Source organism: Chelonia mydas, chromosome 2 (assembly GCF_015237465.2).
Source record: "Chelonia mydas isolate rCheMyd1 chromosome 2, rCheMyd1.pri.v2, whole genome shotgun sequence".
Classification (NCBI taxonomy): domain Eukaryota; kingdom Metazoa; phylum Chordata; order Testudines; family Cheloniidae; genus Chelonia; species Chelonia mydas.
In genome coordinates this window covers 25,396,924-25,409,912 of record NC_057850.1, presented here as the reverse complement: position 1 = coordinate 25,409,912, position 12,989 = coordinate 25,396,924, and the positions used below count along the sequence as shown (strand labels likewise).

General features: G+C 39.6%; 1 protein-coding gene across 6 annotated transcripts in view; it reads right to left on the bottom strand.

The window, feature by feature from the left end:
- The window catches only part of SAMD12 (sterile alpha motif domain containing 12), a 228,781-nt gene that overhangs the window by 122,910 nt on the left and 92,882 nt on the right, over positions 1-12,989 (bottom strand). For 2 of the 6 annotated variants that reach the window (XM_043539158.1, XM_043539157.1), the window contains exon 4: positions 5,687-7,109. The exons of the other annotated variants lie outside the window; for them this stretch is intronic. In XM_043539158.1, coding sequence (XP_043395093.1) covers positions 6,931-7,109 — 179 coding nt within the window. In that variant the 3' untranslated portion in view covers positions 5,687-6,930. Of the gene's footprint in view, positions 1-5,686; positions 7,110-12,989 lie in introns of those variants that run through there. 6 annotated transcript variants of the gene reach the window in all.

Below are 12,989 nucleotides of genomic sequence, written 5' to 3'. Positions count from 1 at the left end.
GGTTTTTCCAGACCGTATGTTCAGTGGAAAAACCTCTCTACTCAGATTGGGCCACATTCAACCTTGAGGCAGTAACAAAATTGCTCATTTTTCTCCAGTACATTAGTTTACACTCACCACCTCAGTGCAGAAGTTAAAACATTTTATACTTGCTTTTTAAAGTAAGATTCTTTTTATACATGAGCTACATTTTCTTGATGCTACATAATAAAGGAACATTTAGGTGCAGCAGTCTTACATCAGCAGTATTCAAATGCTTCTTAATATCAATTGGAAAAAGGCAAATGTAGTGCCCATCTTTTAAAAAAAAAAAAAAAAGGGAACAAGGAGAACCTGGGGAACTACAGACCGGTCAGCCTCACCTCAGTCCCTTGAAAAATTATGGAGTCGGTTCTCAAGGAAACCATTTTGATACACTTGGAGGACAGGAAGGTGATCAGGAACAGTCAACATGGATTCACCAAGGGCAAGTCTAGGGTGACCAGACAGCAAGTGTGAAAAATCAGGACAGAGGGTGGCGGGGTAATAGGCATCTATATAAAAAAAAGCCCTAAATATTGGGACTGTCCCTACAAAATCGGGACACCTGGTCACCCTAGGCAAGTCATGCCTGACCAACTTGATTGCCTTCTATGATGGATAAGGGGAAAGCAGTGGACGTGATATATCTTGACTTTAGCAAGGCTTTTGATACAGTCTCCCACATTATTCTTGCCAGCAAGTTAAAAAAGTATGGATTGGATGAATGGACTATAAGGTGGATAGAAAGCTGGCTAGGTTGTCAGGCTCAATGGGTAGTGATCAACAGTCTAGTTGGCAGCCAGTATCAAGCAGAGTGCCCCGGGGTCGGTCCTAGGGCCGGGTTTTGTTCAACATCTTTATTAATGAGCTGGATAATGGGATAGATTGCACCCTCAACAAGTTCACAGATGACACTAACCTGGGGGGAGAGGTAGATATGTTGGAAGGTAGGAATAGGGTCCAGAGTGACCTAGACAAATTGGAGGATTGGGCCAAAAGAAATCTGATGTGGTTCAACAAGGACAAGTGCAGAGTCCTGCACTTAGGAAGGAAGAATCCCATGCACCACTACAGGCTGGGGACCAACTGGCTAAGCAGTAGTTCTGCAGAAAAGGACCTGGGGATTACAGTGGATGAAAAGCTAGATATGAGTCAGCAGTGTGCCCTTGTTGCCAAGAAGGCTAACGGCATATTGGGATACATTAGTAGGAGCATTGCTAGCAGATCAAGGAAAGTGATTATTCCCCTCTATTTGGCACTGGTGAGGCTACATCTGGAGTATTGAGTACAGTTTTGGGCCCCCCACTACAGAAAGGATGTGGACAAACTGGAGAGAGTCCAGCGGAGGGCAATGAAAATGATCAGGGGACTGGAGCACATGACTTATGAGGAGAGGCTGAGGGAACTGGGCTTGTTTAGTCTGCAGAAGAGAAGAGTGAGGGGGGATTTGATAGCAGCCTTCAATTACCTGAAGGGGGTTCCAAAGAGGATGGAGCTCAGCTGTTCTCAGTGGTGGCAGATGACAGAACAAGGAGAAATGGTCTCAAGTTGCAGTGGGGGAGGTCTCGGTTGGATATTAGGAAACACTGTTTCACTAAGAGGGTGGTGAAGCACTGGAATGGGTTACCTAGGGTGATGGTGGAATCTCCATCCTTAGAGGTTTTTAAGGTCTGGCTTGACAAAGCCCTGGCTGGGATGATTTAGTTGGTGTTGGTCCTGCTTTAAGCAGGGGGTTGGACTAGAAGACCTCCTGAGGTCTCTTCCAATCCTAATCTTCTATGATTCTATGGAACCTGAACTACTAAACATATTCAAAGAGAAAGGTCTGTATAAGAGCAACAGAAAAGAATAGAAAAAAATATTATAATCATTATAGATGAAGCTGGAAGAGTCCTTCTCAAACATGTAGGCCATCCTGTAAGATATATTTAAGATACTCCATATGATCCACACAATACTATAGGCATTCCATGATAAATACACTTTCTTAAAGTCCTGTTCACTGTATTCTTTTTATCCTGTTCTCCTCACCAGTAATTTCTCCAACTCCTTCCTTCCTGGAACAGTTGCTTTGTGTATTCTTTGTCCTGTCTATCTTGGCCTATTACGCTCTGAGGATGGGTTGTACATTATATGTTGTACACCATCGATAGGTACCAGTGTTGAGGGTGATATCCAGTCCATGCCCAAAAAGCCAGAGTAATTGGTCTCTGTGCAGATGACACAGTGAAGGATGAAGATCTTCCCCCACTCATGTATCAGGGTCCACTGGCTATTTTTCTAGCCATAGATGCAATATCAAGCTACAGTCCCTTCACCCCAATCGCATGAGGTGTTGGGGCTAGTTATCCGTTGCCTGGTCTGCCCTATCCTGTCCCCTTGTGAACCTTCCATGCCAGGGATGGCTCGAGACTGCTTCTGCTGTACGCACAAATGTGTAGTCACCCTGCACACACATACACACTGCCCTCATGCCCTCTTCACAGCTACGATGTGGTTTTCAAATGGTGTGGAGGACATTGCATAGGGTCCATTTCTAATGCTATAGGAAACTTTCTAATTATAATAATAATAATATAACTACCACGATCACTGGAAACCTCTGCTGTCTGGGTTACAATAAAGTTAGCAAGGTCACAATTAGCCGTTCGTGAGCAGTAGAGTCTTACATTATTTGTATATCAATATAATCAATTGAAATATACAAGCTGCGGGAAAATGGGAAGTGAAAGAACATTGACTAGGTGAAACTTTGTTTGAAATTGTGAATATACCAATGCAAGTCATGTACGGCATCACTCAGACAAAGTGTCCAGAGATTGGATTTTTATAAAAGGAAATGTTACAGCTAGCAAGGCCAGAGGGGGAGAGGGATGAAAGATGTTAGGCGTGTAAAACCCTGGGCTTTCATCTCTGGAATTTAAGTTAACCCTTAGGAACTTATCATAGCATTGCTCTCTTTGAAAATAGACCTGGATTGCTCGGAGAATTCTATGAAAAGGTTGCCAGAAGATGCAGACTCTCCTTCACTGCCATCAGCACAGCAGTATTATACAGTCACCACAACAGCACTAAATGGATTTTGTCTCCCCACAAGATCAGTTTTGTCAAGAATAAAACAGGATCATATCGAGATGCAAAGAAATGGGGAAGTAGATTTCTCCTAATAATAGGGAGGTATTTATTCAGTGGCTCTACCAGTCCTATTTAGACTTTGCTCATACAGTTTGTGAATGAACATTTGACAGATATTATTGGTTTCCGGCCAGATTCTGCTCTTAGTTACCCAGGGTAAATATGGAGTAACTCCATTGATTTCAGTATATTTAAATAAGAACCTGGGATTCTGAGTCTGAGTGTAGATTCTGTGTTGTGCCTTTTTTGGAATAATTTTTTTGAATAACTTTTTAGACCCGTCACACGAGTCGCCGGCCAGGCAGATGGGGCAAAGGGAGCTTTAAGCAGCTTTAACTTTGCATGTCCCTAATTCTGGACTACTTGCTGGGGCTGGCGTGGTTCCTAACTTTAGTTAAAGGCTGAGCAACCCCAGGGCCTTGAACAACTGCCTACAAGCTGCTCCACAGCTCAAAATAGCCCTACTGCAATCCACTCCAGCCACCGTAGATGCATTCAATTCACAAGCTTTTGAATAACCTCCTGCAGATTAAACTTATCCGATTGGTGTCTATGGTTTACTGTCAGTAAACTAAACTCAACATTCCAGCAACGATTCTAGTCCAAGTAATAAAAAAAAACAAAAAACAACCCCCCCACCCCCCACCAGTGTGATACGTGTGTGTGGGGGGGGAGTAGCTCCCTTTGATGGACACCCAGACAGCCGTTTAGCTGTGAAATCCCTCTTGGTCTGTTCTCTGCTTGCTTTACCGGTAAAGGGTTAAGAAGCCCACAGGCAAAAGAAAAGGAGTGGGCACTTGACCAAAAACTTTTAACAACCCAAAGGTGTAAGTAGATCAGAATGTTTAGCTAGACGTGATCAGATTTATTTCTGTTTATTTTTTAAGGATTGTGGATCTCCTCTGTGCTAACCCCAGATGCTTTTGTTTGCTTGCAACCTTTAAGCTGAACCCTCAAGAAAGCTATTTTGGGTGCTTGATTTTTGGAATTGCTCTTTTAAAATCTAGCAAAAGCCTAAGTTCCAGATGTATTTTCTTTTTGTTTTTAATAATATTTATGTTTTTTAAGAACAGGATTGGATTTTTGGTGTCCTAAGAGGTTTGTGTATATGTTGTTTGATTAGCTGGTAGCCACAGCTAATTTCCTTTGTTTCTTTCTCAGCTCTTCCCGGGGGGGCGGGGAAGGGCATGAGAGTACCCACAGGGAGGAATTCCCAAGTGCTTCTTCCTGGGTTCAAAGGGGTTTTTTTGCATTTGGGTGGTGGCAGCGTTTACCAAGCCAAGGTCAGAGAGAAGCTGTAACCTTGGGAGTTTAATACAAGCCTGGAGTGGCAAGTATTAATTTTTAAAATCCTTACGGGCCCCCACTTCCTGCACTCAGAGTGACAGACCGGGGATTCAGCCTTGACACCCAGAAATTTCCCCTTTTCTATAATCAGAGAAAGTCATTAATTATTATATGAAAGCAAACAAAGAGATTACCCCCCTCACCCTTCCAAAAAAACAATCAAGTGGTAGCCTAGAATTAGCAGGCCCTCAAAATGCTTTGTAGAAAGTGATCGTATCCCTTGAAAAGAAATGAAGGAAAGATACTGCTTCCTGTAAAGTCTGTCATAGTGGATGTAACCAGTAACTCCATCACCAATTGGGATGGTTTATACAATTCTTTTAATGCGGGAAGTTCACTGAGGTATAAAATGTATTCAGAGCATCAGAGTTTTTGTACCAGTAAGTGTTAATGAAGTACAGGTTACTACATCTACTAAATCTTACACAGGCTACTCCTGACTTCTTTTCCTTCCAGATGGGTGATCATACTGGTGTAACAGCTCCTAACAATTTTTCCAAGTCTGGAATAGCCTGGGCATGATTTAGTAGGTGTCATTTACTAAGAGTTTGCTTACGTAAAGAATATGTAAATAATGGTTCTCTACCGAAAAATTCACTCTGGTGTTAAGATGGGATGAAAAGAACCATCTCTTCCTTCCTCTGCCGTCCCTTTTTTAAAAAAAAGTTTGTTTCTTGTGAGAGTTCTGAGGAAAAGAAGGAATCTAGTTTACATCTCCTCTGATCATAAATTACCCTTTCTGACATCTGGAATTCGAGAACAAGTAGCAAATCCTCAGATACTGTAACTGATGGTTTACGGACAACTAACAATATCTCTGATACGGGAATCAGAAACAAAAAGGCAGTCCTCAAACATATCTGGTGAAGAGTCAAAGCATTCTTTATCTCACAGTGAAAAGCAAGCCAGGCATCCATCAACTTCAGCACAATAAAGAGCGGTCAAGATAGTTGATTTCAGATGCACTGTGAAGGTCAGAATTTAAACTAATTTCTAGTAATCTACTAATAAACATAGTCCATCGTGATCATTAAGTTAATTTATGTAACCTTTGATTGATGTGCCCCAATTAGTATTTTAAAAATAAGGACTAAAACCAAACCGAATTCTTTACGATTCAAGCCTCCAAGCTGGTTACAGATCATTTAATTCAATGGAGGACTGTAAATGACCCAATGAATGATAAAATTAAGGATTTTATTTAATATAAATTAGTTAGTTAAGCGAACAGGCATTCAGTATAACCATACACTGCATTTATATGCACATACTCAGATGAAATGATGTATTGATCCATCCCTGAATGAGGAGAACGAATATATAATCCTTTCTCTAACAATACCTCGATGGTGGATGGGTGCGCCTATCTAAAATCAGCATACTATCCTTTTTATAATCAACTATAATAACTTCTATTAATTACCATTAAATCTACCTTTTTACCACAATTAAATATTTTCTACTTTCTCATTGGCCATTTAACATTAAGTATAATCTTAGTTAACATTTGTGTAAATGCCACATCAATAACTATCAATATATTAACATTTTATCTAAAACACTTGTAAAAACCAGTTACAACCAAAACATGTTTACAACATGACTTGGGATTATGTCCTAATTTATCTCCAATTTTTGCTCCTGCTGATAAACTCAGTTTTACCAGGCCTCACTTGACTATTGTCAAGCATTTGTGTAGGACATAGATTTTTGGTCCTACTTACATTTCAACACATTTCTATATAACATAAACAAGTACCATCACTATAGGCTACAATTAGGACAAAATGTGAGATGAACCTCCTAAACCACGCAAAGAAAAGGTGCATGTACACTCATTGACATGAGCAAAGCCACATACTCGAAAACTCAAATGAGCACTTGTTGAAATGCTGGCATTGGTGCCAGTTGATGGATGTACAAATATTTATGACATTAACTGACCTAAAAAGTCTATTTTTAATTACATTTTTAACTGAATAGTTTTATAACCCACATACATTCCTTACCAAGCAGACAGACATTTTGGGGTGGTAGTGTTTTAAAAAGAAAACCCCAGTACAAAAACTATCTTCACCAGCTTGTGACTGAATAACCATTACACAACATGTGCAAAGGAAGTGATAAGTTGCACTATTAAGCTCTTCGAAGTCAGGAATGCCAATGTTAAGGTTTCATGAACAACTTCAGCTCTATAATACAGGTTTTAGTGACATGACCACATAATATTTCTCAAATGATAACCTACAATTATCCTACATTTTTCTACCACTTCAGAGACACATAGATAGTGTATATCTTTTAGGTCTTTGTGTGTGCAAGAGTCTACTAACACTATTTACAGTACATAAAAATGTACCTACTATAGACTGAGCAGTAAAAAATGAATTTTCAAGTGTTACATTTTCCATACATCGAGCGGATAGTTTAATTCCAGTCTGAATGACTTCTTTTTAAAAAAAAAAATAGATTAAGGGAAACAAAACAAGGGAGAACATAATTAATGTTTTGATGAGAGCCCAGTATGAGTCTTTCTGTAACATTCTGCCTCATGTAATTGCAGCTGCCCTGCAGACAGGTATTCTCCTTAGATATAGAAAGGTGCACTACAGAGAAAGTAAAGTCATAACAATCACATATACACACACATATATACATACAGTATATCTCGTTATATATATTATAGCCAGTACAGTTAGTAGCTTGTATAATTAGGGTTGCCTGACATTTTCCATTAGCAATCTGTTTTCAGTTGCTTATGATTTCACCAAACTTGCATTTAAGCTGATTTTTTATTGATCAGATGTCTACTTTAAGTTTTAGCAGAAATGGTTTCTCAGAATGAGGTTAGGGAAAAATATGTTGTTTTGCCCATGTTAAAAAAAATTCTTACAGACATTTTGTTGAGAAGCTCCATGCTTGGGATCAGGGGTTTGAATTGGGCAAGCATGTCACCTTTCTTTCATGGGTGTGCCTTTTCCCATCCCGGTGACGAGCTGCTCAAATCTGGCCAAGTTACAAGCCTTTGAAAAATCTCAGTTTGCACATACTCAGTGGATTCTTGTTAGAATTTAGCAATTAAATTCTCCAAAGATTCCATCTATTCTGTACGTGCTCCAGTCCAAGACTACAGAGGATTTTCCCTGCTATTTCTCCTCCAGGTCAGCCAGGGGCCTCTGTGACATAAGAACAATGGACTCAGGGAAATGTAGTCCTCTGTGGTCTCAGTGCTCCCACTGCTGGAACCCAGGCAGCAAGGATGGCAGGATGAGCATTTCTACTGGAATGCAGAGGGCTGAGGAACCAGGCCTGGGGCAGTGGCAAGGGGAAGACTGGGACATGGAATGTGGAACTGCAAGGGGAGGCAGGGGGGAGGAGAAGGGGACAAACACGGGATGAAGAGGCTGGGGCAGAAGGGGAGAGGTTGGAGTGGCAGGGAACGGAGGAGAACAAAAGCAGATGCATTTTCAACCATTTGAGTGTACTCCTCTCAGAACCTGGAACAGAACCCAGGATTCCTGAATTTCAACATTCCTCTGTTCTCAGCCAATAGCTGTGAAATCCACTGGCAAAAATGTATCCCTTATCTCCCTCTACTGACAGGCCCACACAGAAGATGACAACCCACTCCTGTTATCTGTTACTCGGTCAGCTCAAGTGGAAGAGGTTTGTTTGGTGAAGTAAAGGTTCTAACCCTGCTAATGAATGAAGTGGGCATTAATATGGTTCCAAGTGATGGAATTTTTGCTTTTTTTTAAAAAAAAAAACATGGAAACTTCCATACACACAAATTTTAGAAGAATGTTAAAGTTTCAGTCAAGCACGCAAAAGTTAGGAAATAGCAGAATTAAGGCTGGCTGTGCAACCTTAATTCAGCCTCTTTGTGTGTATGCATTATGATTAGTCTTTAATTACCTGATCACATACTATTTTTTCTGTAGGACCCCACCTCACAGAGTGCACAGGAGGAAGAGCTCTCAAGTATGCTCAGCATAGTCCTTAACTAAAGCCTGAGCCTGGGAGCTGTAGTAAAATTAAGCCATGTTGTGCTACGGTTGCACAAATCTGCAATTTATGGCAGTAGCATTAAAGTGGCAGGAAATTTGACTCAGGCACTTGAATATTAGTATTTTTCCAGCTGTTTATGACAAGATAAATATTAAACTAGTGTGTAAACTCCATCCCTCACAGCTCAGCTGTCCTGCTGATATGCCCTTGACAGCGCATGCAGGGCTGTGACCAGACTCTGATTTGCAAAGAAAATAAAGGGAGTAAACCAGTATACCTTTTTGAGTACTCTGCTCGGTGGGATTGCAGAGAAACCCATGTTACAGCTAAGAGACCTAAACTTTAGAAGCCCCCAATGGCAATCAAACAAATCTCTGTAAACGTTCCTCCTTGTCAATGGGGCTTTAGCACCATTGCAGCTATTCTAGTTACTGGCCACAGATTGTTGTATTTGAGCTAATCCCAGGTATAGAAAAGGCCTAAGATACCTTTTGTAACAGTGGAATTCGGTTTTATGATGGTCTCAGAACACTTCTTCATCATTGCCTTTGTAACAATGGAATGGTCATTTCCACTGTTGCAAAAGTGCAAACAATTCATAACATGGATACTCTTTTTTTCTAAACAGAAGGGTTGTTTATTGTGCCACACCGTACTCCTTACAGATGTACCTTGGCAGTAGCTCTAAAAACTATAGGAGCCTTGAAGTCTTTAGGATTCAGTACCTGGCTCATTATAAGTACATCACATACAGTAAAAAGAAAAGGAGGACTTGTGGCACCTTAGAGACTAACCAATTTATTTGAGCATGAGCTTTCGTGAGCTACAGCTGGTCTACTAAGCATTTGTAAGTAGACATGGATAATGGACAGATTTTTAAAATGCTGCTCTGATTGTATGGGGGAATTGTATTATATAGAAATGATATGTATATTAGAACTGTTTAAGGGTGATGGGTTTATTAATATACATCAGCATTGCACAACATTGAATGGCCATGTTTCAGAAGCCAGGTTTAATGTGCAATAGATTTACTTTTACAGACATCATCTCAGCATATATCACATTCAGGTGTTGTAAATAAAAGTATAATAAAGTCCCAAGGAGAGTCTAACAGGAGGTTGAGAGATATTTTTTGTTTTGTTTAATTTTGGAGTTTGCTCATTTATAAATGAGCAAAGATGTTAATTAAAATAATAAACATGTTATGTTTACATGTTAACATGTTAATTAAAAAATAAATCTGAGCCCTCTGAGAGCTATTGTGAAATTTCCCCTTACATGTACAATTATTACACAGGCAAATTAGTGGTATGTTTAAGAGATGTTGTTTCCTATATGTACTCTTCCATAGGTTTGATTGTATTAGCATGGGATGCATCAGACAAAGTGGATGGACTTTTCCCATCCAACACTGGCAGGGAGTGCAAAGCTACCTGTGCTATACGTACTAGTTTCCATACCTGGGGCTGTTTGCTCAGTCTGTGTGTGTATATATTAAGAAAACTACTCATCTGCAGCAAGAATGAGGTTTGGGTAGCTAGTAAATCATGTACAGCAGTTAGCCTCAGCTTTGCTAATGGATCCTTCCTCCTATATGCAATGCCTGTTTAGTTGCTAATTTGAGCAGCTTGCAAGCTTTCATTTTGGGAGGCAGTCTATTGAAAACAAACTAATACTACAGTGTTCTCTCTCTTTTTGAGTTGCAATTTTTTAGGGCATATATCTGAGTTGAGTGTAATTTAAAAGTTTGTATCAAACACTACAAGTTCGCAGGTAGAGTAGTTTAAGATAAAAGTTGCAGGTGCTATTCATCTTTATACCAGGGGGTTGCTTCCAAAATTAGATATTTTAGTAGAAAAGCCATTTGGAGAAATGTCAAGAGTGTTTGTGAACATCTTAACTATATAAAGAAAATTAATGCATTATCAAGCTTTTAACCTGCACTAATTTAATTGCACTATTAAAAGTGTTTGTTAAGCCATCCATCAGTGTACAAGACTATGTAATTTTTGCAGATAAAATTGTCACAGAGACGACTGCTTATAAAAAAAATTAGCAAAAATTATCAACACTTCTTCGGAAGCCATTTGAGTAAAAAGTTTAAAATGTATTTTATATCATTCTTACACACACACGCACACAGACCAGAGAGAATGTAAGCGTACTGTTGGATTTTGAGTAACTACTTTAGCCAGTCTTAAGGTCACATAGCTACTCCTTTTGGATCAAGAACAGTTGCTACAACATAATGCGTAGAGTACAATATGTAACATAGATAGGGCTTCTTATTTTAACTGTTAAACACTGATAAAACACCTGTGCTGTACGTTAATCGGTCCGTATAGATCCTGCTGGAGCACACTAAAGGTTCCTAGTGCACTTTATCATCGTGCTGTTTGAAAAAATACTATGTGATTATACCAAGAAGAAGTCCTAATCCCCAATTTTTGGGCATTTACTTCGAAATAAAAAATTGCTAAAAATAAACCCCCAAAATTAAATTAATAAACCCTGAAAAAAGAAGCCCTAAACATAAGCAATTGCTGAAAAAGGGCAAATTCACAAGTACAAAGTAATGGAGATGAAAACACAGCTTTGATAAGTTAAATCACTTTGATAATGCTATTGATAAAACAGCCCAAAAGACCTGAGAATGAATAGATCTTCATGAAAATCCCTTAAGTGGTGCTTTAGCCCCCAGCCCTGCAATTCACTGTATCCATAAGGAGCCCCACTGAAGTAAACAGAGTTCCACTTACATAGATCTATTTTCAGGATCTAGCCCTAAATAGTTATGTGTAAATTGGTTCCTACCACCAGCGTGGAGCACAGTCTAGTTTCAATAGATCCCAAAGACGGCAGGGTTCTTTTCATGATCAGTACGGAAGAGCATGTAGATATTAGACTGATGTTGCTTTTTTTTAAGTATGTGGAACCCTTGACTAAGGTATTTTGATGACATATGAATTACTATTCTGTATTTTCTAAAGTGGAGTGAGATCAGATGTCCTTTTGTCAGTGATTTATCCACTCCTGACTTTTTTTTAAAAAAATAGTATTTAAGAAGCAAAATTTGAGTTTGTGGAGATTTTATGTTTCTACTGGCTACCGGGTGGCTGTTCTTTCCACATAGGAGTTCTTTCCTGTCTCAAAGAGTAAGGAAGGGCATGTGGCCGACATAGTGTAGCGGGCATTGCAGGCTGTTCTGTTAGTCAGGACTTTGGGCCATGGATTTGTGTGCTGACAGGTTTTTATATCCCTAACTCTGTTTCTGTTGCGTAATATGCGTAGCAGTAGCCAGGGACTTCAGAATGGAATAACATAAGAATGGCCATACTGGGTCAGACCAAAGGTCCATCTAGCTCAGTATCCTGTCTCTGACAGTGGCCAATGCCAGGTGCCCCAGAGGGAATGTACAGAACAGGTAATCATCAAGTGATCCATCCCCTGTCGCCCATTCCCAACTTCTGGCAAACAGAGGCTAGGGACACCATCCCTGCCCATCCTCGCTAATAGCCATTGGTAGACCCATCCTCTATGAATTTATCTAGTTCTTTTTGAACTCTGTTATAGTCTTGGCCTTCACAACATCCTCTGGCAAAGAGTTCCACAGGTTGACTGTGTGTTGTGTGAAGAAATACTTCCTTTTGTTTGTTTTAAACCTGCTGCGTATTAATTTCATTTGGTGACCCCTAGTTCTTGAGTTATGAGGAGTAAATAACACTTCCTTATTTACTTTCTCTACACCAGTCATGATTTTATAGACATCTATCATATTTCCCCTTAGTCGTCTCTTTTCCAAACTGAAAAGTCCCAGTCTTTTTAATCTCTCCTCATATGGAAGCTGTTCCATACCCCCAAATCATTTTTGTTGAGGAAGGGGCAACTTTTTCCAATTCCAATATATCTTTTTTGAGATGGGGCAATCCCATCTGCACACAGTATTCAAGATGCAGGCAAACCATGGATTTTTTGGAGGCAATAGGATATTTTCTGTCTTATTATCTGTCCCTTTCTTGAGGATTCCCAACATTCTGTTAGCTTCTTTGACTGCTGCTGCACATTGAGTGGATGTTTTCAGAAAACTATCCACAATGACTTCAAGATCTCTTTCTTGAGTGGTAACAGCTAATTTAGACCCCATCATTTTATATGTATAGTTGGGATTATGTTTTCTAATGTGCATTACTTTGCATTTATCAACATTCAATTTAATCTGCCATTTTGTTGCCCAGTCATCCAGTTTTGTGACGTCCCCTTGTAACTCTTCACAGTTTGCTTTGGACTTAACTACCTTGAGTAGTTTTGTATCATCTGCAAATTTTGCCACCTCAACTGTTTGCCTCTTTTTCCACATCATTTATGAATATGTTGAATAGTACTGGAGCCCTGGGGGACACCACTATTTACCTCTCTCCAATCTGAAAACGGACCATTATTTCTACCCTTTGTTTCCTTTCTTTTAACCAGTTACT